The sequence below is a fragment of the Felis catus genome, chromosome D2 (assembly GCF_018350175.1).
Source record: "Felis catus isolate Fca126 chromosome D2, F.catus_Fca126_mat1.0, whole genome shotgun sequence".
Classification (NCBI taxonomy): domain Eukaryota; kingdom Metazoa; phylum Chordata; class Mammalia; order Carnivora; family Felidae; genus Felis; species Felis catus.
This window is the reverse complement of record NC_058378.1, coordinates 62,128,382-62,155,823: the sequence shown is the minus strand read 5'-3', so window position 1 is coordinate 62,155,823 and position 27,442 is coordinate 62,128,382. Positions and strand designations below refer to the sequence as shown.

The 27,442-nt window shown below is 52.7% G+C and overlaps 1 protein-coding gene across 3 annotated transcripts in view; it reads left to right on the top strand.

Annotated features, from left to right (window-relative positions):
- The window catches only part of COL17A1 (collagen type XVII alpha 1 chain), a 50,865-nt gene that overhangs the window by 12,262 nt on the left and 11,161 nt on the right, over positions 1-27,442 (top strand). For 2 of the 3 annotated variants that reach the window (XM_019813785.3, XM_006938156.5), the window contains 30 exons: positions 53-100; positions 1,228-1,263; positions 2,385-2,432; positions 4,106-4,249; positions 6,353-6,511; positions 7,125-7,196; positions 8,335-8,406; positions 9,179-9,247; positions 10,603-10,764; positions 11,140-11,220; positions 12,543-12,587; positions 13,536-13,733; positions 14,373-14,594; positions 14,905-14,934; positions 15,285-15,311; positions 16,693-16,719; positions 16,820-16,882; positions 17,432-17,536; positions 18,301-18,363; positions 18,986-19,021; positions 19,622-19,675; positions 19,907-19,942; positions 20,434-20,469; positions 21,112-21,174; positions 22,297-22,332; positions 22,576-22,647; positions 23,459-23,485; positions 24,369-24,404; positions 26,402-26,437; positions 26,688-26,768. In XM_019813785.3, the coding sequence (XP_019669344.3) occupies positions 53-100; positions 1,228-1,263; positions 2,385-2,432; positions 4,106-4,249; positions 6,353-6,511; positions 7,125-7,196; positions 8,335-8,406; positions 9,179-9,247; positions 10,603-10,764; positions 11,140-11,220; positions 12,543-12,587; positions 13,536-13,733; positions 14,373-14,594; positions 14,905-14,934; positions 15,285-15,311; positions 16,693-16,719; positions 16,820-16,882; positions 17,432-17,536; positions 18,301-18,363; positions 18,986-19,021; positions 19,622-19,675; positions 19,907-19,942; positions 20,434-20,469; positions 21,112-21,174; positions 22,297-22,332; positions 22,576-22,647; positions 23,459-23,485; positions 24,369-24,404; positions 26,402-26,437; positions 26,688-26,768 (2,184 nt within the window). The remainder of the gene's footprint in view (positions 1-52; positions 101-1,227; positions 1,264-2,384; positions 2,433-4,105; positions 4,250-6,352; positions 6,512-7,124; positions 7,197-8,334; positions 8,407-9,178; positions 9,248-10,602; positions 10,765-11,139; positions 11,221-12,542; positions 12,588-13,535; positions 13,734-14,372; positions 14,595-14,904; positions 14,935-15,284; positions 15,312-16,692; positions 16,720-16,819; positions 16,883-17,431; positions 17,537-18,300; positions 18,364-18,985; positions 19,022-19,621; positions 19,676-19,906; positions 19,943-20,433; positions 20,470-21,111; positions 21,175-22,296; positions 22,333-22,575; positions 22,648-23,458; positions 23,486-24,368; positions 24,405-26,401; positions 26,438-26,687; positions 26,769-27,442) is intronic. The other variant, XM_019813786.3, reaches the window with a different exon arrangement.

Here is a 27,442-nt window from a genome sequence, read left to right as displayed (position 1 = left end):
GTTTTCTCTGGGAGGACTGGCTCTGTGTGCTGAGTGTTTTCTCCCTCTGCAGGGAGCTCCAGCGGCAACTCTTCTCCGGAGTACCCTCGGAAGGAATTTGGTATGTCCTTTCCTTACTTTCTGAAGAAATGGTCAAATGAGGCACTGGGGAAATGCCTGGAGTCAAATGGATTCTTCTAAAGGAGTTTGACCCCTTGCTTCCTTATCCTGAAGCATCTTAAGGAGACTGACCTCCACATTAACTTGCTGGCATTCGCCATTGCTCCCGATACTACTGAAGTGGCAAGTTATTCACACAGGGCTCAAGCTTGGACAGAGAAGCCCCTAAGGCCAAGCAACAATTATAGGATTTTTCCTTCCACACGACACACAGAGACCTCCCAGCAAAGAGGAGCAGGGGGCTGAACTCACAAATGCCAAACATCCCATCACCTCCACCATGATTGGCTGCAAAGGGGCACACTTTATGCCAAGTGAAACCCAAGGATCTGTCTTCATTTGGCCTTAACCTTTTGGTCCATGTTCTTGGATTCTCACTGTGCGTCTGAATTGATATGATGATTGTACAGTCATTATAATTTTATTTATTTGCTTATGGCCGGAAGTCCAAGGCAGTCTCTAACAAAAAGCTAAAGAGAAGTCTGGCTGTTTTGTTTTTTTTTTTTAATATATTTCATCTGTGTAGACAGCCAGCCCTAATGACCTTGCTTCCAAATGATTACCTTAGTTAACACTCTAAGTGTGAGCTAATCTAACATTCATTTAGCTAACACCCTAAATACATTGGAGCCTTGCAAAACTTTCTCTGCCCTTTGGCTATGTGGCCATCATTTATTAAGCACCCACTGCCAACCCCAGATGGTTGGGTTCACTGTGGGGCCAGTGATTGAAATAGGGGAGCCAGGTGGAGGCCTCCACATGGACTGACGTGTTCAGTCATTTCATCCTGAAGCAGAACTGGTGGTTCAGCTTCCGGGTGGGGGCACCAAGTAGGAACTGGGATGCACAGGACTTGAGCTCAGGGAAGAAGGGCAGGACACTCAGTTTGCAAAGACTTTACAAAGACACATTAGTAGAAACAAAGAGAAAGGTGCCCATCTGGATATAAATGCACACTGAAAACCGTCTCTTCCCCACCCCCCACTCAAACAGACCTACTTCCAGGTGAAAATTGTTTAGCATGCCACCTCTTACATATGCCTAAGATTACTTGTCTTTGTTTCTCAGCATCTTCTTCAACCAGAGGAAGGAGCCAAACACGAGGTGAGCTCTGTTGCTGGGTTCATTTCAGTTCATTCACCAAGTTTTTTCTGAGCATCTAACACGGGTGCCCAGCCTTGAGCCAGAAAATATGAGAAGCAGAGAAGAATAAATAAGGCGTGGTTTCTGCGTCCGAGGAGCTTACAGCTTCCCGGGAATCTTTTGCCGGCCCCATCAGGATGGGAAGGGTAGATTCTGGCGGTGACATAGCATGCGAGTGGAAGCAAGGCTAAAATCACATGGTAGCCAGCTGGGGAGCAGCTTGTCCTGCTGCGGATTAGCTGATGATTCTGGCACCACATCTGACTTCACTTGTAGTCTCCTGGCTGACTAACTAGAGCCGCTGTAATTACCGTGATGCATCGAGAAATGAGCAAAAGCCCTTCTTTTTCAAATTATTCCAGGGCACGGAGGGCTGCGTGACAGTTTTGCACTGTCCACGTCTGCCTGTGGAGAAGGCCCTAGGAGGGAAATGTGGTCCTGGGGAAAGCGGCCCCAATGGATCTGGTGGGGGTGGGGAGGAGCGGCGTGTCAGCGCCTGGCTGAAGGCAGGGCTCCTCATGGGCTGGGCTGCTGTAGCTCTCACTGATCAGTCTAGACTTCCCAGGCGCCTTTTTGCATCAGTAACTTGAAAGTTAGGAACATACCAGCTACCAACTTTAGGCTAATAGTTGAAAGATGTCAATGGCCTACCTGAAGCTAACTAATAACGCGAAACCATCCATTTCCTGCCCAAAGGAGGCCCAAGTGGCTAAGTAAATGGTACGGGTTTTAGAAGTCTCTCTCTCTCTCATGACCCAGAGACCCAGGAGGCAAGACAGCAGCTTGGTTTGGGCAGTTGGGAGACAGGCAGCGGGAAGGGGTTCGGTCAATGCTGATGGTGATGGAGCCTCCCGGCTCAGCCTGTGATTTCATCAGGGCATCCCCAGGCGCTGGGATGTGTACAGTGGGCAGGTTGGGATGTGGGGAGAGGACCTCTCCTTTAAATAGCACTTGTTCTGGGCACACTTAGGCCTCCTGTTCTTAGGACACAGCCCAGAATCTTTTCTGCTGCTCAGAGCTCAGTGTCAGGCACTGTGATCCAAGCTCCTTCATTCACACTTTCTCCATCTCTTCCCTGGCAGAGAGCGAAATCCGAGTTCGACTACAGAGTGCATCCCCATCTACCCGATGTAAGTGGTCACTGTCTGTCTGAAAATAAAGGATCCAGGAATCCAGGGTCACCAGTGTGTGTGTGTGTGTGTGTGTGTGTGTGTGTGTGTGTGTGTGTCTGTGTGTGTGGTCACTCAATCATAAAACGTCTTGAAGGGCCTTCTGTGAGAGGGACCCTTAGCGAGGTGCTGGGGATGAGGAGCTGAGTAAGTCATGTTCCTTGCTGCTAACAGGGAGATCGTAAACCAACCAACCATGACATCTCAGGGAGCTGAAGGAGCAGGGAGTCACAGAAGCCTTGTCGGGTCCATGTCCCTTGAAGGGGGACTGAAGGATGGGTCATTTAGGCTCTGTGGGATACGCTGGCATGACACATTTGAGGAACATATGCCCACACGTTGGAGGAATGTTCAGTGTGGCCAAAGGAAAAGGAGAAAGAGGGGACATGATAGAATACTTAAGATTGGAGAAGAGGGGCGCCTGGGTGGCGCAGTCGGTTAAGCGTCCGACTTCAGCCAGGTCACGATCTCGCGCTCCGTGGGTTTGAGCCCCGCGTCGGGCTCTGGGCTGATGGCTAGGAGCCTGGAGCCTGTTTCCGATTCTGTGTCTCCCTCTCTCTCTGCCCCTCCCCCGTTCATGCTCTGTCTCTCTCTGTCCCAAAAATAAATAAACGTTGAAAAAAAAAATTAAAAAAAAAAAGATTGGAGAAGAGTCAGAAGCAAGTCGAGTGTGAGAATTTGAACTTTATTTCAAATGTCAGGGATTCCCTAGCCTGTCTGTTGACTTTGTTTCACTCCTATTGTTCTTGTTAGAAGTTATTTGACATTTTGAAAAGAGCCCAACCGATAGAGTGAGAGCCAAGTATAAAGAGCAGGAGGAGAAAGAGGCCACTTGGCCCAGGAATCAGAGATTGGGGCTGGTGCAAAGAGCTCAGGGCCCTGTGCCATGGGGTCTGAGGCTATCTCACCAGAGTCCTTCCAGGCTTGGCAGGGCTGAGCCAAAGGATGGCGCTTTCAGGGGAGGGGGTGCCTGGGCAGTCTTCTAGGACACATTGTCTGCAGACCTCTTATGTGCCACCCTCCTGTGATGTCTCCTTCCTCTCCTCCTTGCCATGTTGGGAGGCACAGGGAGCTAACACCTCTAGGTGACCTAGCTACAAATAATAGTGGCCAAATGGACCCCAAACCCACACGAAAGCAGCATAATGTTTAGGAGTTATGAGCCACGAATTCTTTTTGACACTCCAGAGCATGCAAGGTCAGGCACTTGACATTCAGCGTGTCCTGGCGGGGGAGGAGACCACTGTTGAATCATTTGTTTCAAGAGATCTGCTTCTTTCACTGCCCTGTGTGTAAATCTCCCAGCCCCCTGATCTAGGACGACCAGGTCTTCCAGCCACAGAATTATCCCTGTGCTGTCTGATGAGGTCTAATTAGGAAATACATACTGAGGACCTCCCTGTGGAGGCCCTGTATTTATGAGGCCATTAATATTACAAAGTGCCAGGTTGATAGATGCTATAAATTGACAACATACAAAAATTACAAGGCTGACCAAAAATGTCCCAGCGTGTGAAGCAAATGTCATTCCCCCCACCCCCGCCTCATTCAGAATGCCATATATGTTTTTCCACTGCAGCTGGACTCAGGAAAGAATCCTGGGCCTATTGGAAAATTGGGGATTTATTTTACAGGGACGGAATTGGATGATGTTAAGCGTTTGCTCAAGGGGAGTCGATCTGCAAGCGTGAGCCCCACCCGAAATTGCTCCAATACACTCCCCATCCCCAAGAAAGGCACGGTGGAGACCAAAATGGTGACGGCAAGCTCCCAGTCAGGTAAGCCCCGGGGCTCCAGCTTCCATGGAGGGAAGGGAACGAGGTGGCAGAGTTGTCCTGGCCCCGGAATTCAGCCGTGCCCCGACAGGCCTCCAAGGTCGTGGCAGGGACTTCACAGAGTACTTACCAAGAGTCTGCTCTTCATGCTGTGTGAGCATGTGGGCTGCCCCCTGTCTGGTCCACCATCCCAGGAGCGTGTAGTCGGGCTCTCAATCCTAGAGACTCTCTCCCAGGACATTCTTGACATCTTTTGGGAATGTGTTGGCCAGGTTCCCCGAGTGAAGAATAGTGGGGACAACTGTATTTTCATTCATTTATTCAGTGAATATTTACTATGTGCTTCCTCTGTGCCAAGTAGCAGGCACTGAGGAGAAGCAAGGAACAGGAGAGACACGGCCACTCGTGGAGGTGAGGGCCTCTGGGGGAAGTCAAACAGATAACCAGGGGGTCATAGTCAAGTAGGATGGACATTGTTGAGCACTCCTGGATCACATGCCTACCAAGTGCAAGGTGGGTTCTGTGGGAGGCAGAAAGATGAATAAGCAGATCCTTGGACGGAGAGGAGGAGAGAAGCCAGTTCTGCTATGTTGTGAAGCTTTCTGTTCCTTACTCCTGAAAAAAAACAATAACAAAACATAACAACAACTCTTGAGATTGTGATATTTTTCTTATTTTTAAATATAAAACCAAACCTCAGGGCAGGTTTTATGACTTGCATGGCTAGTTCCCCCTTGTATAGTGAAGAGGCAGAATTGGCTTCAGATTTGAAGAAGCACCAAAGTCCCCTCTCTTGGGGGCAGAGTGCCCCTTGGGTCTGGTTGGCACATAGGAAGGTTTAAGGAGAGTTTAACCAGAGAAGACTGCCCTCCGTGCGGGATGGTCTCGGACCAGGGGCTTTGCTCTCTGCACCTGCCTCATGCCTGGAATTCTGTGTGGGATTTGTGGCCCCCTGGCACCAGTGGCGGAATCAGCAACCGATGGATGTCCCAGTGGAGGGGACAGCACACCAGGAGGTGGGGAGGGGATCTTGGAAAAATGGGCAGACCCCAGAGCAAAACTGACTTACTTCAGATTTCACCAGGAGTCAGCAAGAATTTTTTTTCTCTTCAAATTTTTATTTAAATTTGAGTTAACATACAGTGCATTATTGGTTTCAGGAGTAGATTTCAGTGATCCATAGCTTACATACAATACCCAGTGCTCATCACAAGTGCCCTCCTTAATTGCCATGCCTATCTAGCCCATCCGCCACCCTCTTCCCTCCATCGACTCTTGGTTTGATCTCTATTGCTATGAATCTCTTATGGTTTGTTTCCCTTTCCCCCCAACCCCATATGTTCATCAATTTTGTTCCTTAAATTCCACATATGAGTGAAATCATACGGTATTTGTCTTCCTCTGACTTATTTCACTTAGCAAAAATGTTGTTGCAAATGGCAAGATTTCATTCTTTTTTTATGGCTGAGTAATATTCTGTTGTATATATACACCACTTCTTTATCCAATCATCAATTGATGGACACTTGGGCTGCTTCCATAATTTGTCTGTTGTAGATAATGGTGCTATAAACATCGAGGTGCAGGTATCCCTTTGAATTAGTATTTTTGTATTCCTTGGGTAAATACCTAGTAGTGCAATTGCTGGGTTGGAGGGCAGTTCTATTTTCAACTTTGTGAGGAATCTGCAAACTGTTTTCCAGGGTGGCTGCACCAGTTGGCCTTCCCACCAACAGTGCAGGAGGGTTCCCTTTGTCCACATCCTTGCCGACACCTGTTGTTTCCTGTGTTGTTCATTTTAGCCATTCTGACAGGTGTGCGGTGGTATCTCGTTATAGTTTTGATTCGTATTTCCCTGATGATGAGTGATGTTGAGCATCTTTTCATGTGTCTGTTAGCCACAACAAGAATTTTTAATACAAGAGATCAAGTTTTCACCAGCTCCGAAGTTTCAGATGAAAGTGGACTGACCAACTTCCCTGGACTGAGGGAGGTCCCGGGACATGGGACCTTCAGGGCTAAACCCGAGAATGTGCCGGCACACCGATCTGACTGGGTGCTGCTTTTGTCTCTCACTGGGGTGTGGGTGTGCCTGTCTGTTTCCAGTGTCCGGCACCTATGATACAACCATCTTGGACGCCAACCTTCCCTCCCATATGTGGTCTTCCACCTTGCCGGCGGGGTCCTCCATGGGGACCTATCACAACAATGTGACCACCCAGAGCTCCTCCCTCCTCAACACCAATGCCTATTCTGCAGGATCGGGTACGTGGTACAGTGCACTTCCCCTCCCACCCCTGAACCCTTTGCAATTTTACCTGGAGCTGAACGACCCCTCTGCTGTTTACCTTCCCTGGAGGCTTTCTCTAGGGGTCTTCTGTGACCTAGCATCCCAAGATTTTCCCGTTGAAACCCCAGCTCAATTCAGTCTCTAAGGTGTTTCTTTTGGTGGGTCCCCTATAAAAAGGACTATATAGCACAGTGTATCAGGAAAAAAAATGTAATGGGAAAGAACATGAAAACGTGTATAGGGAACCTAGTTTCGTTCCACATGGATTAACTGTGACCTTGAGAAAGTTGGTTAACTTCTCTGGGCTTCAAATGCCTTTTCTGCAAAAGGGTGACCCAGGGTCCACGCGAGGCCTGACCACCTTATGACCATTCCTTGGCTATGACTCAAGGCACACTATGGACAATTGGGTCCTTGGCTGCAAGGCAAGAGCCCAAGATTTCCCTAAAACCAGAAACGTAACAAAATAGAAAAATTTAATCCTGGCACTTCTTCTGGTGCCTCTGTGGTTTCCCCTGCTCTGGGCTGGAGGTCCCTCTCACCAGCCTTTCTCCTCCTCCTCCTCCTCCTCCTCCTCCTCCCCTGCAGTCTTTGGAGTCCCAAACAACATGGCATCCTGCTCTCCCACACTGCACCCCGGGGTCAGCACCTGCTCCTCAGGTCAGTACTTGCCAGCTTGTGTCGCCCTTTTTAGCATGTTTTCTTTACAAGTTAGTGATGCTCCCTACTGCTGAGGAAAACAGAGGGGCTTCCACAGAAGATGTTCTTTCTGCCCATGAGCGTGAAGACTTTCCTCATTGCACACGGGATGCAGAAACAGGGCCCAAGGGGTGCCTGCCCTCAGTCCTAGGTGGAGATCAGCCCCCAAGGACAAGGCCTGAGGGAGGGTGCTTGGGGTGTCCAGAACCTGCTTGTTCTGTTCTGGTCTCTTTCTTTTCTGTGAGCCGTGGAGAAATGGAAGTAAAGGGGCAGAGTCGGCACTGTGGACGTTTTCAAGTGCAAAGTACTCTTGTGTCAGAAGGATATTACTTTATTTTTTTAATGTTTATTTTATCTTGAGAGAGAGGGAGAGAGAGCAAGGGAGGGGCAGAGAGAGAAAAGAGAAAGTATCCCTAGCAGGCTCCCCACTGTCAGCACAGAGCCCAACATGGGGCTCCATCCCACGACCCTCAGATCATGACCTGAGCTGAAATCAAGAGTTGGATGCCCAACAGACTGAGCCACCCAGGTGCTCCTGAAGGATCTTACTTTAGATCTTTTTATAAACACTGTCGTTCACTGGGGGCTCAGTCTCACTGCCTGGCTTCCAGTGCAAACATATGACCATTTTCTTAATGTTTTATTTATTTTTGACAGCACAAACAGGGGAGGGGCAGAGAGAGAGAGAGAGAGGCAGAGAGAGAATCCCAAGTAGGCTCTGCCCTCTCAGCGCAGAGCTCAATGCTGAGCTAAAATCCGGAGTTGGATGCTTAACCAACCAGGCCACCTGGGCTCCCCACCCCTGGGATATTTTTAAATACAGTGGCATCTGTCAGACCCTGTGCAGATTACTGTTATTCAGCTATGTGGCCCTAACTACCCAATATATGAAACTGCTGGTAGCTTTTGGCCAGTAGTGAGGGGTGGGGCCTGAAGAGCTCACCGTGTCACTGAGAATGTGAGAACTGAGAAATCTGGGGAATCTCTGGCCTGTGCCAAGATCTTTATCATGGAAGTGCTTTGGGGTGCTCCAGGGGCTGCCTCAAGCTAAGGGGCCCCCTCTCCACCTGCGCTCACCCGCCCTCCATTCCTCTCCCAGTGTTTGGCATGCAGAACAACCTGGCCCCCAGCTCGTCCACTCTGTCCCATGGCGCGGCCACCACCTCCACAGGTCAGTAGCCAAGGTTTGGAGCTTAGGGTCTGGGAAGTAACGCCTTGTTGCAGCTGTAACTCACAATATCCCTTTCCAGTAACTGAATCAGAGGGACCAGATTTCCCTAAAAACCAATCAACCTTTCCCAACAAAGAAACAGCCCCCCCCACCTCCCAACCTAAAGATGTCAACTTAGATCATTTGCTGGCTCGGATGTGAGGGAAACCACAGGGGAGCCCTTGCTGTGGAGTGTCATCTGTATACCCCTGTGTCTCACTGCCGTTCCTGTTGGTCCCCTGTCACTGTACCTCGATCATCTAGCTGATTTTATGGTGTACCCCTGTGCAAACCCGGGGAGGTGGAACAGGAGAGGGGTGAACCTTAGCCTTTGCCCTCAGCTTGTTTATGGTTTACTTGGAGTAGAAAGTCTAATGCACGTAAAACAACCAGGTGTCCTATATGACAACATGAATCCTGTTGCGCAGAGCAGGTGTTAGGAGTTCTGAAGGGAAGGAGTCTTAGGAGAACTTCAGGGAGGAGGTGGAATTTTGGAACAATCCTAAAAGAATGAGGATTAGACCAAAGAAAGTGTCATCTAAACTCATTGCTGCCGCCGCTGTGGCTGGAGACAGTTGCCTTTGTTGTTACAATTCATTTTATTTAGTCGCCACTAAGCTCTTCCTGTCACCTGGGGAGCCTGCCCCCTGCTGGGACTGCTCAGGCTATTCTAGGCTTTGTGGAGCCACTCTCCCACACTGGCCCTGCTGACTCAGTGGTTCCTTTCTTGTAGCATATGGTGTGAAGAAAAACCTGCCCCAGGGCCCTGCCGCTGTGAGCGCAGGCGTGTCCACCTCTGCAGGTGAGTGCTACTGCCAGCTGCCGATGGCAACCACGTGTGGGGGACAAGTGCTCTGCAGTGACACGTGGTGTATGGGAGAGGGAGGTATAACCTATTGGTGGTCTGAGGTCTGCAAATACGACTCACCCCAAAGGCCTCCTGGTTCCCATGACAGAGCAGAGATAAGTGTGCCCCAGCCTTACCTTGGCCTTCAAGGGCCAAGGGGTGGGGCAGGGAGCTTAGGGTCAGGTATTCATACCCCAGTCCCCACTGTTGTCTGGAAGCCCCTGACCTGCTCCTGTTACGTGTCACCCATTGCAAGAACCTGGGAGCCCCTCAGAAGCTGCCACCCCAACCACACACTCTTCCTTCCTTCCTTCCTTCCTTCCTTCCTTCCTTCCTTCCTTCCTTCCTTCCTTCCTTTGTCTTTCTTTCTTTCTTTCTTTCTTTCTTTCTTTCTTTCTTTCCTTTCCTTTCCTTTCCTTTCCTTTCCTTTCCTTTCCTTTCCTTTCCTTTCCTTTCCCTTTCTTTCTTGGCTCCATGCCCAGTGTGGGGCTCGAGCTCATAACCCTGAGGTCAGTAGTCACATGCTCTGTCAACTAAGCCAGCCAGGTGCCCCACACCATACATACTTACAATAGGATCTTTATCAACTTGGGCTCTCCTCACCCAGTGGGTTATTTCTTCCATTGCTGTGATCCTGTTGTTCCCTTCCATTCAACAATTCATTGATTCAGAAAAGATTTACTGAGGACCTGCTCTGTATGAGACAGATGCTGTTCTAAGTGCTTGGAGTATGAACGTGAACAGGACAGACTAGACTCCTGCCTTCACCAGGCTGACCATTGCAGCCGGAGAGGAGGCAGATGGACAAATAGACAAATGACAGGAAACGATGACAGAAAATCATACCTACTTAGAAGAAATAGATGAGGTAGCAGAGATGGGGCGGGGGTTCATGTTAGACCGGCTGGTCAGGAAAAGTGCCTCCAGGATGGTAACACTTGAGACTGAGGGATAGCAATGAACCCACCACATCAGTTAAAAAAGGGCATGACTGACATGGGGACTTTGACCCTTTGGCTAAAGATCCTGTAGTGTCCAGGTGAGGGGACAGTACCGTAGGCCAGCCACCTGGTGATTCCCACATTGACCCACCACTCCTGGTGGCCAGGCTCAGCCAGGCAGGGGAGGGTGGCTTTGTTCCCCAGGATGCTTCTTAGTAAACACTGTCAGCGAGAGCAGGAGACCCTCAGATGCAGCTGCTGATCTCTCTCTTTCCCTCCCCCTCCCCCCCGCCTTTCTTCCTTTTTCTTGTTCTGGTCATTTCTTCCCTCTCCCTTGTCCTTCTCCTTGCCTGCTCCTTTCCTCCCCAGCCTCCACCACAAACGTCCAGAATGATGAACTCTTGCACAAGGACTGTAAATTCCTGATCCTGGAGAAAGACAACACACCAGCCAAGAAGGAGATGGAGCTGCTGATCATGACCAAGGACAGTGGGAAGGTCTTTACCGCCTCCCCGGCCACCATCGCCGCAAGTACGAGGGAGCCCACGCCATGCAGGTTTCAGGAGAGAGGCAGATGGTATAGGAGACAGAATGTCCTAGCAAGGTGGATTGAGACATTTTAATAAGGAAACCGGAGTTGCCCCATTCAAATGAAATTTACCTGCCTGAATAGGGTGCTCCAGGGTCTACCTTGAATGTAGATAAACATTCAGGAACATTCTGGCAAAACACACCCAGAGAGGTCTTTGGGCAATGGGAAGTCTCCTAACCACAAGCACAGATCTAGGAGATTGACTCAGGGAAGCTGAGCTCTCTTCCTACTGGGGTATCCCAGCAGGAGAGGCCCTGGGGCAGAGTGGGGAGTGAGGATGGAGTATCCTGGGTGATCATAGGTTGTATGCACAGCTTCTTTTTCAGACGACACCCTGAAAAAAGAAAAGCAAGCTGCCTACACTGCTGACACCTGTCTGATATCAGACGCTAATGGTAAGAGGAAATCTGGTCACTGTTCCCTTGACTTTAGTCTATCTGCATGTTATTTATTCATCTTCTGAGACCTGGCTACTCAAAGTTGGGTCTCTAGACCTGCAGTATCGGCCCCACCTGGGAGCATGTTAGAAGTGAAGGCTGCCAGGCCCTGGCCCAGACCTGCTGAGTCAGAGGCTGTGTTTTCACCAGCTCTGCAGCTGTCTCCTATGCATGTTAGTGCAGCAGAAGCCTTCCCATGGCGCGTCTGCCGTCTACGGTGGGTTTTTTTCTCTCTGTTCCATAATTTCCAGAGCTACTAGAAAACGCTTTGCAAAGCACTTGCTACACTTATTTCTTTCCTGCCCAAATATTTGGATTCTCTCCCAGATAACTGCATTTCTTCACATGCTCAAGGTCCTGTGTACTCTTTCCAGATCACTGATTTCTCTTTCTTTACTGACCTCCCTGAAAAGTTGGGTCTTAGAACATCTTTTCAAAACGCAAATGAAATCCCTTATGATCTTCACCAGGCCCGACTCTGAGGAAGTACCTACTTTGAAGACTTACATTTTAGGGGTGGAGGTGGGGCTATGGAACCAAAAGACCCTTTATAGAATCTGATGAAAGGTGTAAACAGTTTTCTCAGAGAATTCCTTCCGTGCCCACAAACACTCAGTGGTCAAATAGCATCAGGGACTGGTGAACTAGCCCTCTGCCCCTCCACCCCTGGTGAGGAACATAAAGTCCTTTAACCAAGAAATCGAGAGTCATTTCTCATAAACATATTTATCGTTGAGTGCAAATGTCACCCCTAACATGGAACTCCAAAAATGTCTTGGGCTTGAAAGGTTTAGGTCACAAGAGAGTTAAGATCCTGCTTTTCACCCACCATTAATTGCTGGCCCAGCCATGTCTTCATTGATATAATGGTCACAAATATCACATCAGCGAGGACTGAGTCCATGAGCGTTCCCATACGGTGCTATTCCTCAAGGTGCTTGGATGGCACATGTACCTCAAGTTTTGCCCAAAGTCAACTCACAGGCTGTCCTGTGGTTCCGCAGCTTAAAAGCTCAGGTCAGGGGTGCCTGGGTGGCTCAGTTGGTTAAATGTCTGACTTCAGCTCAGGTCATGATCTCACGGTTCATGAGTTCAAGCCCCGCATCAGGCTCTGTGCTGATAGCTCAGAGCCTGGAGCCTGCTTCAGATTCTGTGTCTCCTCCTCTCTCTACCCCTCCCCTGCTCGTGCTCTCTCTCTCTGTCTCTCAAAAAATGAGTAAATGTTAACAAAAATTTAAAAGCTCCGATCAAAGCCTGTGTTCTTGGTGTTTGCCTTCCAGGGGACGTGAAGACTGTGTCCACAAAGGGCAAGGTCACCTCCGCAGGTAGGTAGCCACAGCAGATCCTGCAGTGACAGGAGCTGAGAGGGCTGGTTGTGATGAACAGAGCAGATGACCACCCCCTCACCTGGAACCAGGGCACACATGAGCCCTGCACCTCTAAAGCGTTTCCCTGAAGGCCTGAGGAGGCAGGGTGGAGGGCAGTGGAGGGGGCTGGCAGGGGGCTGGGGCAGGGCTGCAGAAGGGTCCAGGGTCCAGGGTCTTCCAATACAGAGGAGCCACTGCTGCGTCTTCCAGAGCCCCCTGCCTGGGCTTCAGGATGCCTCTAAGACCACGCACATCTAGCCCTTTAGACTTTTCTCACTTGCTTACACAGTCTTGTGAGGGAAACAGACCAAGGGTTATCAGTCTGTTTTAGACACTAAAAATCCTTTTCACTAAAAAAAAGAAGCAGCAGCAGTAGCAGCAGCTTCCCAGCCATCCCTTAAGTGCTGAGTGTAATTTCGGGCACTGCAGGGATTACACAGGAGCTGAGGGGCCCAACGGAATGCAGGTGTGGAGGGAGACGGGAACGCTTTGGGTTTGGCCATAACCAAATTCAGGAAGTTGTAGCAAAATCCATGCTTATCATCAAGATTTTTAAACTGAGTGCTTTGGGCTGCATCCTCTGCTAATGCCCGTGCCTGCCTTACCTCCTTTCATCAGCAAGTATTCTATGAAGTGGGGAATCTTTTAATCCCACTTTATGAGAAAGGCAACAGGGGAAGGTACCTCCACTGGGTCATACACCTCTAGCCCAGGCTTGTCCCATGTGTGCTCTTCCCCAGCTGTGGCCCTGTGTGTGTTCCAGGAGCCAGCCTTGCCCGCCTTGGAGCTGCCAGCCCCAACTAGCATTCACTCAGGCCCCCAGGAAGTCACCGAACACCCCAGAATTTGGAGGGAAGAGAGCAGGAGCCTACTGCATTCCCCTTACCCCTCCTTTGTCTTCCACAGATGTTCACAGCTACAATCACCGCGGGGGCAGCGGTAGAGGCGGAGGTGGCGGCAAAGGTGGCGGCGGAGGGGGCCCGTGGGGGGCGGCGCCGGCCTGGTGCCCCTGTGGCTCCTGCTGCAGCTGGTGGAAGTGGCTGCTGGGCCTGCTGCTCACCTGGCTGCTGCTCCTGGGGCTGCTGTTCGGCCTCATTGCTCTGGGTACGTGAGGACAGTGGCAGGACACCAGGCCTCACTGCCCATCTGGAGGGGCAGTGAGTGTCCTGCGTGTCAGAGATCCAGGGGCCGGAGGCAATCGGGGAGGACCCCTCATTACTGCAGGTGGGGAGCCAGGCTCCAGAGGTACTCGGTCCGAGTCCCACAGCCACTCAGTGGCAGGACCGGAGGCACTCGGTCCAGGTCCCATGGCCACTTGGTGGCAGAACTGGGGTTCTGGTGTGGCTCCCAGCCCAGGGCCCTCCGTCCCTGTCACAGCCTGCTACACATTTGGCTGCCTGTAATCATCAGGCCGTGCGTGCTCAGGGCCTTTTTGATTTTCACCTTTTCCAAGCACCCCTATGGGTCTCTGTCGGCTCTCGCAGCAGCCCCCAGGGAGGATGGGGGACTGCTCTGTGGCCTCCTCCTGTGAGAAGAGTCCCAGGCCCGGTTTCTTCAGGGCGTGGTTACCATTTTGAGCAGCTGCCCCCACTGGTGGTCACGACACGTGGTCTCTGTACAGATTCCGGCCAAAGGTCCCCAGAGCCCCACATCAGGCCCACCTCGGGGTGTGCTGCAGGCTGGGAGGGTGCTGCCGGCTGGGAGGCCCCGCCTGGCTGACCGGCCTCTGTCCGCCTGTCTCAGCGGAGGAGGTGCGGGCACTGAAGGCACGGGTGGCCGAGCTGGAGCAGAGCCGGGGCGGGGTGCTGCTCTACGACGAGAAGGTGGAGCGGAGCAGCAAGGACCGGCTGCAGGGCGCCGCGCCTGGCGTCGGGGCCGACCTGGGGAAACTGGGGCTTGACGGCCACGGGCAGGAGGCGCTCTGGCTGTTCGTGAAGGGCAAGCTGATGGCGGAACAAGAGAGCGGTGAGTACAGTGCAGGGCAGGGCGAAGGCCTTCCGGGCTCCTGTGCTCCCTCCGTCCTGTGCGGGATCCTGGGAGGGAGGACCAGCATTGTGATCCCATCTGACTGCTGGGAAAACTGAGGTCTGTGAAGGAGAATTGCCCAAGATCACACAACTACCACCCCTTGGAATCTGGTTCCTAGTCCCAGCTTCTGTGTCTTCCCCCAGACCGCGGTGCCCCCCCCACCCCGTCGTGTGTATGCACACGTGTGTGTGTGTGTGACACACACGTACAAGCTGTGCAGCTAACTCCATGTTACCTTCTCTCGTAGGAAGTCTCCGAGGAAGCCCCGGCCCTAAAGGTACTGGGTGGACTGAGCCCTCACGCTGCTCTCAATTCCTGCCTGTGGAACAGGTTTTCTGGGTGGAAATTTTCCAAATTGAAGGATGAGCAGTAGAAAGATCTTAAGGTGTCTGTCGGGAGGGTTGAGAATTGGCTGTACAGTCAGGATATCTTAGAACAAGAGGGGACCTTGGGCATCACTGAAGAGAGGCCCAGCCACGTGCCCCAGTGACGTGGTCTGAGACTGAAGGGCACCAAGCTGCGTGCCCGCCCACACCGCAGTGACGTTTGTGGGTCCGAAAACACCAGGAGAGAGTGGCTCTTGGGTTCTCACCCCACCTCATAGTTTTCGTGTGTTTCTGATTTTAGGTGACATGGGAAGTCAAGGACCTAAAGGTAAATCAAATGTGGAGATTTTAACCTAAAGTATCAGTAAGGGCTGGTTTAAAATGAGCAGCCTGTGTCTGATTCCCCCACACCCAGTCTTCCGGGCCAGCTCCCCTCCATGTAGGACTTGCAGACCCTTGGGCTTTTGAGGTCAGAGGGCTTAGTGACAGAGCAGGGCTCTATGTCTCTGGGGCAGCACCGTCCCTTGTCCCTTCTCAGGGTTCTAGGGACTTCCCGGACAAGGACAAGGGATCTGCATCAAGGATCTGCATCTCCCTCAGCAACAAAGGGCAGCCTGAGGACCTGCTACTATACACAATCCTTGGGGGGATTTCTAGAAATACAGATTTCTGGGTCCTGCCAGGAATCAGATCCTCTGGGACTGGATCCTCCTCCCCCTAGGTTAATTCTGATGAACCAGGTCAGGAACCACCATTGCAGCTGAGGAGCCTGCTCCCAGGGGTCTTAGGAGGGGGGCCCCTGGGGGGGGGGGGACTCCAGTTGGGGTAGTGCCACCTTCCTGCAGGGGTAGGCAGTCTGGCAGGGAGACAGGACATATACACAGGAAAAGGTGCCCCACAGTGTTAGTTGAGGGACAATCATGTGCTAACTTGCGTGACACTCATTGATATGCTGTAGGAAATTGATCTCTTTCCTTAGAAAAGTGGTTTGACAGTGGGACAGGCCCACGGGTGGAAGAGGTTTCTAATCCCAATGACCACAGCAGCACCCCTTGTTCTAGCTGAGGGGGGTTCTCAAATTCCGTGGGTAGGAGCATTGCCAGAAGACTCTGGGCCCCACTCCCAGAGCCTCTGATTCGGCAGATGTGGGGCCTGGAGTCTAGGGTCTTGATCGCCCCAGGTGGTTCTGAGGCTGGTGGTGCAGAGTCCATGCTGAGAGCCACGGTTCAAGAGACCGAGTCGTCCCTCTATCCCCACCTTTACCTCCCTTCCCGAGAGATCTCAGTGCAGGAATTGGGGGTTCGTCTGCTTGATGGCCATCCACTTCTCTTGGGGATTCCCTGCCCCCCCCACCCCAGCCTGGGTAACTACATCAGCCGCCTTCCCCAAGGCTCCAGCTTGCAGGCCACACACCCCTCCTGACCACGATGGCGAGGAGGACCGTTGGTCCTGGAGTCCCTGACTCCGTGCTTGCCATCAAATACAAGACGTTAAATTTGAATTGCAGATAAATAATTTTTCACTGTAAGTGTGTCCCAAATATCACATTAAACATACTTACCTTAGAAATTTACTCAGTATTTATCTGCAATGCAAACTGAACTAAGCATCCCATATAATTACTAAATGTGGCAATCCTATGTTCTCCCAGTGGTTCCTTTAGGCAACAGGCACAAGTCCTCTGACTTCTTTTATCTCTGTCCCCACAGGAGATCGGGGGCTCCCGGGGACTCCAGGTATGTAACCTCTGATGGCATGCTGGTATTGCGGGCTGCTTGTCCCTGGCTCCTGGGTTCTGGGGGAAAACAGGGCTCAGGTGTCGTTGTGTGTCCACAGGCATCCCTGGGCTCTTGGGCCACCCAGGTCCAGAAGGACCAAAGGGACAAAAAGGCAGTGTGGGTAAGAGCCGCTTTTTCCATTCTCTTATTCCCTTACTCATTCATTCAGTAAACATTTCATTAAGTGCCTGCTCTGTGCCAGACCCTGTTTTAGGAGCCGGGAGACATTGGTGAACAAAACACAAATCGCTGCTTATCTTTGGGTTGGGGAGAAAGACATGATAAATTAGTGAAGTACAGAGCAGGGTAGGAGGTAGATCATGAAACGGGAAAGACAGAGCCACACACGGCACTGTGCACTGAGGGGGTAAATTTGAATAAGGCCTCACTGAGAAGGTGCCATTTGAACAGACTTGAAGATGGTGAGGGAGCCAGGCATGGGGAGATCTGGGGGGAATGCTCTAGGCAGAGGGAGCAGCCGTGGGCCCTGGGGCAAGGGTGTGCTGTGGCCCAGGAGCAGTCAGAAAGAGGCAATGGGGGCCGGGCTAGAGCCCACCAAAGCCCGAGTGTCCAGACGGAGGAGCAGAGGGCCTCTTGATCATGTGAGATGCTGCCATTGGAGCCCTTAGCCATGGGCACTGGCTCCTAACTCTGAGGTTCCTTTCTTCAGGAGAGCCTGGCATGGAGGGTCCCATGGGCCAGAGAGGACGAGAAGGCCCCATGGGACCTCGTGGTGAAGCAGGGCCTCCTGGGTTTGGAGAGAAAGGGGACAGAGGTAAGAGGCTCTTCCTTTACCAGGAGGGTTAGCTATATCCATGCTTCCTTCTCACATCTTTCTCCCTCCTTCTTTCAATGGCCTTTACTGAGCAGCTACCTCGAGCCAGGCTCTGTGCCAGGCCCTGTGAAGACCACACTCTAATGTGGGTGTGGGCTGGGCTGTGGGTTTGGGTCTGAATCTAAGAACCCTGCAGTGTTCGGAATCCGCAAAGAAGGTCGTCAAAAGGAGAAAGGGTCGTCCCACTTAGGCAGTGCAGAGTCAGGTCTGAGGTAAGAGGCTCAGGGCAGAGCCTGACCAAAGGTGGAGAAGGGTGGTGGGCCCGCAAACCTTCATGGCTGGAAATAGGCAGGGAAGGAGAGATAGAAAGACTTAGACACAGGCCCAGCCCTGGAGGAGGCTGGGAAGATTTTACAACTAGATTCTTAACCAGGAGTCAGCTTTCATCAGATGAAACCAGGCACAGATTCTAGAAATTCTCACAATGCCAAAAGAGCACGAGCAAGAGCTTTATTTTTAGCTCCTCTTTGTCTTAAAAATATTGTTCAACCAGGCAACAAATATTTATTGAGTGGCTCCTGTAGGCCAGACCTCATGGGCTATAAAGGCTCTGGGGGTAGAAACTGAAGGTGTTTTGCAGCTTTGTGGCCTCAAGGAGGTATCTGATGGATCAGAGACCACCAGCAGTTGGGAAGTATTGCCCACAAATGACACTGCCAGGCTGGGTGGGCGAGCAAACTGAGCATCCTCTGCTTTCTCCCCAGGGGCTGCTGGTGAACCCGGTGTTCAGGGCCCACCTGGTGTCCCAGGTTCTGTGGGTCCCAAAGGTAAGTCAAGTGCCAGGATGGTACGGATCACGGAGGTCCAGGCAGTGGATCCTGACGGCCCTAACCTGCTGCAGGGACAATGGGCCCAGAGAGCCCCCCACAAAGGAGTGCCTGGGGGGTCAGGGCTGGAACTGACCCCAGGGCTGGAATTTTTGGGACCATGCTTCTGTCTCTCTTCAGTGGCCCTGTTATGTGGCCCCTAGGTGGGTGGATGGGTCAGGAAGTCCCAAGTCAGATTAAGTTCCTCACCCGACAGCTGCCCAATTGCACTCCTTCAAAAGCATTGTCTGGACAGCTCAGGGAGAACGGGGCCTTCTCAGTTTGATGCCCATCTCCCCTCCCTGCTGCTGCCCTGGGCCCACATGTTCTACTCTGACCGGGAAGGAGCAGGGGTCTCTCGATCCCACCAGCTGTAGTGCCCTCCCTCAGGAGAACTTTGCACTGGGGTCCCTCTCAGACCCACTGACTTGGGGTCTGGGCACGAACCCACACTGTGTGGGCAATGCTCACACACACACAGCCTTGACTTGGAAGTGAGCCCCCACCTGCCCCTCACTGTGGGGTCACGTGTCCCTGGCCTGTGGCTCGCCCCTGATGATTGTGGTCTTGTCTTTCTTCTCAGGTTCCAGTGGTTCTCCTGGCCCACGGGGTCCCCCAGGTCAGTGTGCTGCTTATAAAAATAGATGCTGTTTCTGGGGAAAAGAAAGGGATGCTAAAAAGAAACACATTTTTAAAGCAAAAGAAGCAATTATATGGAGCCTTCCAGAGGTCCAAAACTCCCGTCCGTACACGTGTCCCCTGAAGCTGAGGTCAGGTTCCCAGTGGTTTCGGGGAGCTCCGTGCTGACCTGGCTCAGGGCCCATGGCCCTCCAGCAGCCTCAGCAGCAGGCACTTACTGTCCTGCTTGCACCTGAGCAAAGTCCCTGTGGCCACCTCCTCCCTGTGGGCCAGAGCCCTTCCTTCTGCTGTCTTGGGAATCTTGAGCTGTAGCCCACACTGTAATGCGGACCAGTGTTTCTGCCATGGCCCCATGAGGTGTCCTTACATCAGGGCCTGTGACACTAGGGCAAGGAACTGGGCCGGGATGATGTAGCAGGGTTGTGGGGAGGAGTCTGTGGAGAGCAGCCCTTGACTTTACCCCAGGCTGTGCGTGCACCTGTGTGTGTGTGTGTGCGTGCATGTGCATGTCTCTGCCTGTGTCCATGTCCATCGGTCCATCAGGCCACTCACCTAGCTGCATGGTTGCCTTTGCTTGCAGGCTCTGTGGGTCCCCAAGGGCTCCGAGGTGAAGTTGGACTCCCTGGTGTCAAAGGTGAGCTTGGGGAAGGGGATGCCACCCTGTAGATGCCACTCACTCAAGAAGGAGGTCTGGGCGGTGGGACAGGAAGGGGCCAGTGGATGTGACCAGCAGCTGTACGGGCTGGCAGGTACATAAGCAGAGGGCAGGTCAGGATGGCAGAGAGCCTGTCTGCACACAGACACCGCCCTTTTTTGGTCATCCCCTCTGGGGCTCCTTACACAGAGTTGTCCCTTACCTTTTCAGGTGACAAAGGTCCCATGGGATCACCGGGACCCAAAGGTACGTTGCCACTGCTCAGACATCCCCATAGTCCGCCTGACTCCTGGGAGCCCCGATGGGAACCTGTCTCAGGGTCCAGGATTGGACCTGAGAGCTCATTCTAGCCCAGCCTCTCAGATAGGGAAACTAAGGCAGGAAGAGGGGAAACCGAGCACCTATGTCACAAGCACTGTGGTCGGGTGGCCCGCAGCGTGGTCAGGATGCAGTGTTGAGGCACTTCCTCTTTCGTCTGGCTCTCCTTGCACTCATGGCACTCACTGTGCAACAGCAGGGGCTGGGGTAGTTTGTTGGGGGGGGGGGGGTCCTGACCCCGGGGGAGAGCGAGCTCCTTGGCCTCAGCAGTGCCTGGGTCTCACTGACATTCTGCTGGCAGCAACTCAAGGGCACAGTGAGAACTGTTTGTAGCCAGGGTCCCTCTCACTGAGTGACGGTGTTTTCCTTGCTCCGACTGCTGCTTCCTGCCACCCCACCCTGCCCCATGTCTGTTTCAGGTGACCAGGGGGAGAAAGGACCCCGAGGCCTCACAGGTCAGTCTTGCACAGGAATCTGATTTCATCCACTAAAGACTTCTTGTAAACCCAGCGGGCACTGGAGGTGGAAAGAAATACACAAATATGAGGCAGAAGCTCTGTCTAAAAACCTTCGGGAAACTTGTAATCTAGGGAAAAAGCACAAGACAGGATAAAATAAAAACCAATGAATGGAGTAGAAACCAGCATCAAAATGTACGTATAGTCCAGACGGTAAATGTTTGGAACAGGAAAGGGAGTTTATGATCGTCTTGGATTATTTCGGGGGGATCCAGTTGGGGAAATTAGGCTCTTCCCAGAGCAGCAGAAAGTTGACACTACTTGCAAGCCTCTCATCTGCTTAACCTTCTGCCAGCTCGAATGCCTAAAAAAGAAATCCGTAGAAACGGTGCTTTGGCTACAGGGGCAGCTCTGTGCTGCCAGGGAAATGATTCATCTGCACATCCCTTCAGACCGGATGTGGCTCCGGACCTGCCTGTGTCTGCTGCCCGGGGACCCTGACCATAGAATCTAAGCAGGGGCTGTGTCCGCAGCCTCTGTTTGTTACTCCAGCTCCTCTGGTTCGAGAGGTGGCAGTCTTGGGGGTGGGGAACACGCGTATCGTGGAAGTCCCAGTCAGCAAGCCTGTTTCCTTTGCAGGCGAGCCCGGCTTGAGAGGTTTGCCTGGCGCCGTGGGTGAGCCTGGAGCTAAAGGGGCAATGGGTGAGTGTCCCAAAGGAACGGATGCAGTGGGTTCGCCCCTTCCAGTCGAGGTCAGAGAGCCGAGAGCCTGCTTCTAGAGCTGCGTGTCCTGTTCTCCAGTCTGCCTGAGGGCCCATGTGCAGGCTGTTTCTGTCTCTGGGTTTGTCACTGCTGGGGGTTGGTGGCCCATCCAGCCTGGTCCCTGCCTCGAGGCCACTTGGGCCCCTGGGGAGGACAGATAAGCATTGAGGTCCCTTAGAACCCACGCTGTTCCCGGCATAACCCTGGTACTCCAGAGCTGGCGTCACAGCCAGATCCAGGGTTTAACCATTTTGCTGACCCTTAGCAAGGTGCTCGTCAGCCAGGACTTGGAAGCTGACCAACAACCCTCAGAGGGCGGAGCGTTTAGCACCAAGTCCCAAAGGGTTTAAGCTCCACCAGTGGGGATGTGGTATGTTCAGTTTCCCGTTCATGTAACACAACGAGGAGGCTCTGACTGTAGGCAGGATGCCATGTGGGGCAAGTAAAATGCTTTACCTCTCGCAAGGGGAGATAAAGCTTGTAGAAGGGACAGGTGCCCTGAAAGGCACAGAGCGCTATGAGGGTATGGCAGAGAGAGATTCCTTCCTACTAGAAATGAAGGAGGAGGCATTTCACGTGGCCTTACAAAGCAAGGAAGATTTCATCATGGTCATTTTGGAAAAGTCTCTGCAGAGACAACACAAGTGAGGAGAGACAAAGGGGTGGGAGAAAGCAAGATACGGTCCCAGAAGGACGCCACTTTGGACAAAGGTTAGCGTAACACCCAGAGCAGAGGAGAGGACTTGGAGGACCTTGACTTCCAGGACCTTGAGTAAACGAGGCAGGCATTTATTGAGCATCTGGTGCATGCTGAGTCTGCAGTAGGCCCTGGGGATGCAATGGGGAGTTGCTGACCCGTTAGTTCTCTGCAGGAAAATACACAATCCCTGGTTTAGGGGAAGAGGCCAGGGAGAAAGTGGCATCCGTGGTCGGCAGCTGTGGGAAGGGCTGCACGGGCTCCCGCCTGGGAGACAACTGGCTGAAGCCCGTGGGGCCATCGAGGGAGGGAGGCCCAAAAGTAGCTCTTGGGGTAACTGGTGATATGTGGTTCTGCTTTCCTAGGACCCGCTGGCCCTGATGGACACCAAGGCCCAAGAGGTGGGTTGCAGATCTGCTCTCCCCGTGCTCACTGCCTGGCCCTGCCCTGCCCACATCCCAGCATGCAGTCCCCAGTCCCCTTAATCATAAGGCAGCAGGACCCCCATGAGGCCCAGGTCTTACTCCCTTCTCCTTTCCACCTGCCAGCAAATTAGTAAAACCCCAGAAACCATAGGCTCAGATGTGCCGGCCGGCTCAGCTTTCCTAAAAGGAAAACCCTTCTTTATCTCATGCTCTCTCTAGGCGAACAGGGTCTGACAGGGATGCCTGGAACCCGTGGCCCACCAGGGCCTTCTGGAGACCCAGGAAAGCCAGGTAACAGAGTGGCAAAGGGGAGCTACGGCCTGTGTGTGTGTGTGTACCTGTGAATGTGTGTGCCTTAGCCCATTTTCCTCCAGCATTTCAGCAGGGAGTGGCCACACCAGCTGGCTGGTGCTGTGTTCAGTGACTGGGTTCTGACACCACTGGGTCACCAACTCTGGCAACTTGGAAGAGAGAGGTTCACGATTAATTAGCAGAGATTAACAGAAAGCTGGGAGTTCTAGAAAGGAGCAAGGAATCTCTTAAAAAATGCAGTTTAAGGCCATTTCCATGCCTTGCCCCTCTGAGCCCGTCCCCTCCACCCACCTCCTCTCTGGCCATACCTGGACACGCACCAATACCAGTCTGAGTAGAGAGCCCACTGTTAGGGTTTCCACCTGAAGGCCCAGCAGGAGCCAGAGCCGCAGGGCTACGGGAGGGTCAGACCAAAGCAAGCCAGAGAGCTGTGAGGCAAGGCAGCATTCGACAAGGGGCTGCTGGAATAGGGGTGCCTCCTGGCCCCTTTGGTGGGTGCACAGATGGGGAGCACCAAGGGAGGGGATTTGGGGGGCAGCATTGGGGATCCATGACTGTATGAGCTTTCTGGGTTCATCGCTCTCAGATGCCAAAGAGTCTAGGACTCCAAGCAGGCTAAGAACCATTGCCTGATGGAGCAGTGGTCACTTCCTTGCAAAGCCCAAAGAACAGCTCTTTGTCCAGTGTGGGGAGCATCCTGAGTTTGTCCTCCCGCAGCCGAGGGTGTGGCTCCTCAGCCCTTCATGTCTCTCTCTCTCTCAATCTCTCTCATGCGTTCTCTTTTCCGCAGGTCTCACAGGACCTCAGGGACCTCAGGGTGAGTCATCCGGCCCTTCCCACCTCCAGATGCCACCTGCCCAACCTCCTGCTTCCAGCTTTCCGCAAATGCCTTTCCAGTCACCTTAAGAGTTTCCTCTCCTCCCTGCACTCCCCTGGAAAAAACTAGTTCAGGTTCTTTCATTGTGAGTCATAAGAAACATATTAGGAAGGAAAAATACACAGAGAACAATCTAGAAAGCCATTCTGGAGAAACCAGGCCAAATCATGTGCCGATTCTGTCTGCCCAGTCACTGGTGCAGGACCCCGGGAGAGGAGGCTTCAGGCACAGGAGCCCTGCTGGGCTCCCAGAGGCCTGGTCTCCGCAATGGTGGGGCAGGAGAGGGGAGCGCACCTCATGTGAGGCCCAGTATCTCTGGGACAGCTTCAGTGTCAGAGTCTGTCCTATGATTGCACTGGTGTTGACATTTGGGTTTGAGAGATTGTCACCATGCCCAGCCCCAACTCCTAAAAGAAATTAGGCAAAGATGTAAAATGACACCAAGCAGCAGATCTCCCCACAAAAGCTGAGTGCACAGGGACCTCCTTCTCGAGATCCTGGTAGAGCTTGGCCCACTACCAGCCGCAGAGGGAGGGGACCATGGCTGAGTGGCAGGCTATAAGAGGCTCATAATCCAGACTCCCTGGGATCCCCCAAAGCTGAGCCCATGTCCTCAAGCCCAGCGGTCACTCCATTTTGCAGAGAGGGGGAAGGGCTCAGAGCAAGGGGCTCCTCCGAGGGGCCCCCAGGCTAAAGCAGAAGGCAGAGCCATGTTTCAGCAGCGCTTAAGGCTGTGCCCAGTGACAGAGCACAGTTACTACCAGAGGGGTCTGGAATCTCCTGGCCTTAATCACCTGGACTGACTTGTTTTTAATCACATCAGGACTTCCTGGAACCCCCGGCCGACCAGGAGCTAAAGGTAAGTGATTTTCCAAAGCAGATATTCTTTCTTTTCACTAGCCATTTTTTTGCAGGAGGGGAGAGGCTGGCAGGAGGGAGCCCCTCTCTGGCCAGAGCCTGGATCAACAGTGGCATCTAGTGGCTTTAGCAGAAAGCCGGGAAGCTAGGGAGCCAGGAATTTGTTTGGATCACTAGTCCTGAATCCTCACACCCTCCCTCCAGCCTGCTCCCCCCACACCTCCTGACCCCAGAGTCCTAAGCCCTCCCTGGTATCAGATGTCTCCAGGCCATTGCTGGAGGAGGATCTGGAAGCATGCAGCCCCTCAAAGCCTTTCCATCTCCTCTAAAATGTCCCCATCTGTTCTCTGTCTCCCTGGCTCAGGATTGGTCCCCCACCCCCACACCTAGCATGACCCTTCCCTGGAATAGGGACCACCTTCATCCTTTCCATTCACTGGGGCCTCAGTGTGGCTGGGGCCCCACGTCCTTTTCTCAGGAGGCTTTGATGCAGGCAGGGAGGAGTACCTCAAGATGGCCCGTAGAGGGCAAAGCCTGAGTCCTAAGAAGGAAAGTCTTCTTCAGGGGAGGGGTCTGCCCAGGGCCAGCACGCTAACCCTACATGCAGGGAGATGCTCTCCTCCTGTTCTCCTCTGCCACTGTCCAGTTCTGTAACCATTAGATACCAACCCTGAGCCAGTCCAGGGATAAACAGTTCTTTCTCCACCCGTCCCTGTGACTCCACATTCCCAAGTCCTGACATCCTGCGGAGCTGTGCTGTCTTGAGCAGTCACTATCATCTTGGGGAGACCCTAGGAATAAAATTACTACTTTCTAGAAACTATTGCCAGTGACTAACTGGGCCAGGGAGTTCTTCTGGGATAAATAAATGTAATTCCAAAATAATCACAACTGAGTTCCTGCCTCCCTGGCAGACATACCTCTGGGTCCATAGATCTTCTCATGGATTGACTGCACCTTCAGTAAGAGACCACTAGGTTTGGGGAAACCAGACACCCTGTCTTTCCCGAGGGCCTGTGATTTCTTGTCCAAGAGGGATTGTAGACCCTCCCTGGGCAGTGTGCACAAGAGGTGGACATTTCACCCAACACTGGATTGTGGTGGAACACAGACCAAACACCAGTGCTTTCTCCTCTTGGCCTTGACCCCAGGGACTGGCCCATAGCAAGCAGAGACCACCCTCTACTTCCTCCAAGGAGGTTCGTACTCTCCCTCAGTGTGTGAGTGATGGAATTGCCCGCAGACCATGGGAAATTATGGAAGAGGCCCCCGAGGAATCCCCGGGGGAGGGCTTTTCTGTCCTCCACTCTGCTCACTCAGTTCCCCAGAGTCTGTGCATTTACAGTCCCAAGAGATGCTTCATGGAGGCAGCATCCAGTGGTCTGTAAAGTTTGGGGAAGTGTGAGCCTGAAAACCCCTCGTTGGAAGTCCTCCACCCACATTTGCATTTTCGACCCTCTCAGACTCGGGCAGAAGAGAAACCTGCCAAACTTTGTGTAACTCACACCCTCCCTCGACTCTGCACAACCCCCATTACAGTCCTGGAACTGGCATCCTGAGGGGCACTCTGGAGACCAGGCTCTACCCCTCAGACTTACCGCCTCTGTCCTTTGACCTCTTGGGAGTTTTCCATCTAAGGCAAATCCCAGCAAGAGCCCGAGAGGCCCAGTGTGGGAGCGCGGCTGACTGTAGGTCAGCCTCCTTCTGGCCTTGCGGAGAGGCAGATTCCCACATCCTCCAAGGACACTCCTCCGCAGAGTGCTGGCTTTTCCTAAAGCTAATGTGGACCAGGAAGCCTGATGTGGCCTCAGGGTCTCTGGCTGAGAGACTGGTGCTTAATGCATCCTGTGTGCTCCCCTTCAGCTCATTAAAATGCCTTTAGCCCACAGGTTGGAGCCACAGGAGTGGCTCTCAAACTCCATCAGTAGCCTTGGAAGTGATTTATGGAGCCACCAGCTGAACCTGGGAATGACTGTTTTCCTTTTCCTCCCCTCCCAGGTGAACCTGGATCTCCAGGCAGAATTGTGACCTCAGGTAGGCAGGCCCAGGAGGGGTCTTCTTCCTGTGACTTTCTCCCATGTCCTGGACATCCTCCCTGGCTCTGCCTTAGCGCCCTCCAAGCAGCACTCGTCTGGGCTTTGGAGGGCAGGCAGGGAAGGGCTCTGTGGTCAGAGGTAATGACAGCAGAAGGCGCTAGCCTGACCCGCCCACAGTATGGCCTGGGTCCCAGCACCTCTAAGCAAGAAGAGTGAGGGTCCCTGTTCCATGTGTCTTCTGTTTCCAGAGGGGTCATCGACGATCACTGTCCCAGGGCCCCCGGGCCCTCCTGGAGCCATGGGACCACCAGGACCTCCGGGTGCCCCAGGTCAGTTGCTTTCTTGCTTTGCCGTTTGGTTCCATTTAAGTACAGCAGTGTTTGCTCAAATCCTGAACCCTAGGGAGGAACCCCAGGAAGAGTAGGGAGCCCCCTCCACCCAGCCTAGCAAGCCCTCATCCCACCCCAGCGAGCAACCAAGCACCTTGCAGGCACCCTTCACCAAGCCCCACAGCACCCTTGGAGGTTCAGTGGGTAAATGACTCGCCTAAGGCCACTGGGCGAAGAAGTAGCAGAATCAGGATTGGGCCCAGGTGGTTCTGCCTCTGGAGCCTGGGTGTGACTTCAGTTGATTTCCCTTTGGAAAACAATTGAGTAAAATGCATCAAGGGCAACAAAATTACTAGGAATCTGTTTGGAGAAACTATCTCCACATTGTCCAACCACGGTGACATCCCTACAAATCACAAAGACTTAGAGCCTAGAAGATCATCCTGGTTTTTAAAAGTACAGGATACTCAGTAGTGTGGCTCTGAGGTTCAACTGTACTTTTACAAGATGAAAATAAAACATGCTGGGGGCGCCTGGGTGGCTCAGTCCATTAAGTGTCTGACTTTGGTTCAGGTCATGATCTCACGGTTTGTGGGCTCGAGCCCCGCGTTGGGCTCTGTGCTGACAGCTCGAAGCCTGGAGCCTGCTTTGGATTCTGTGTCTCCTCTTTCTCA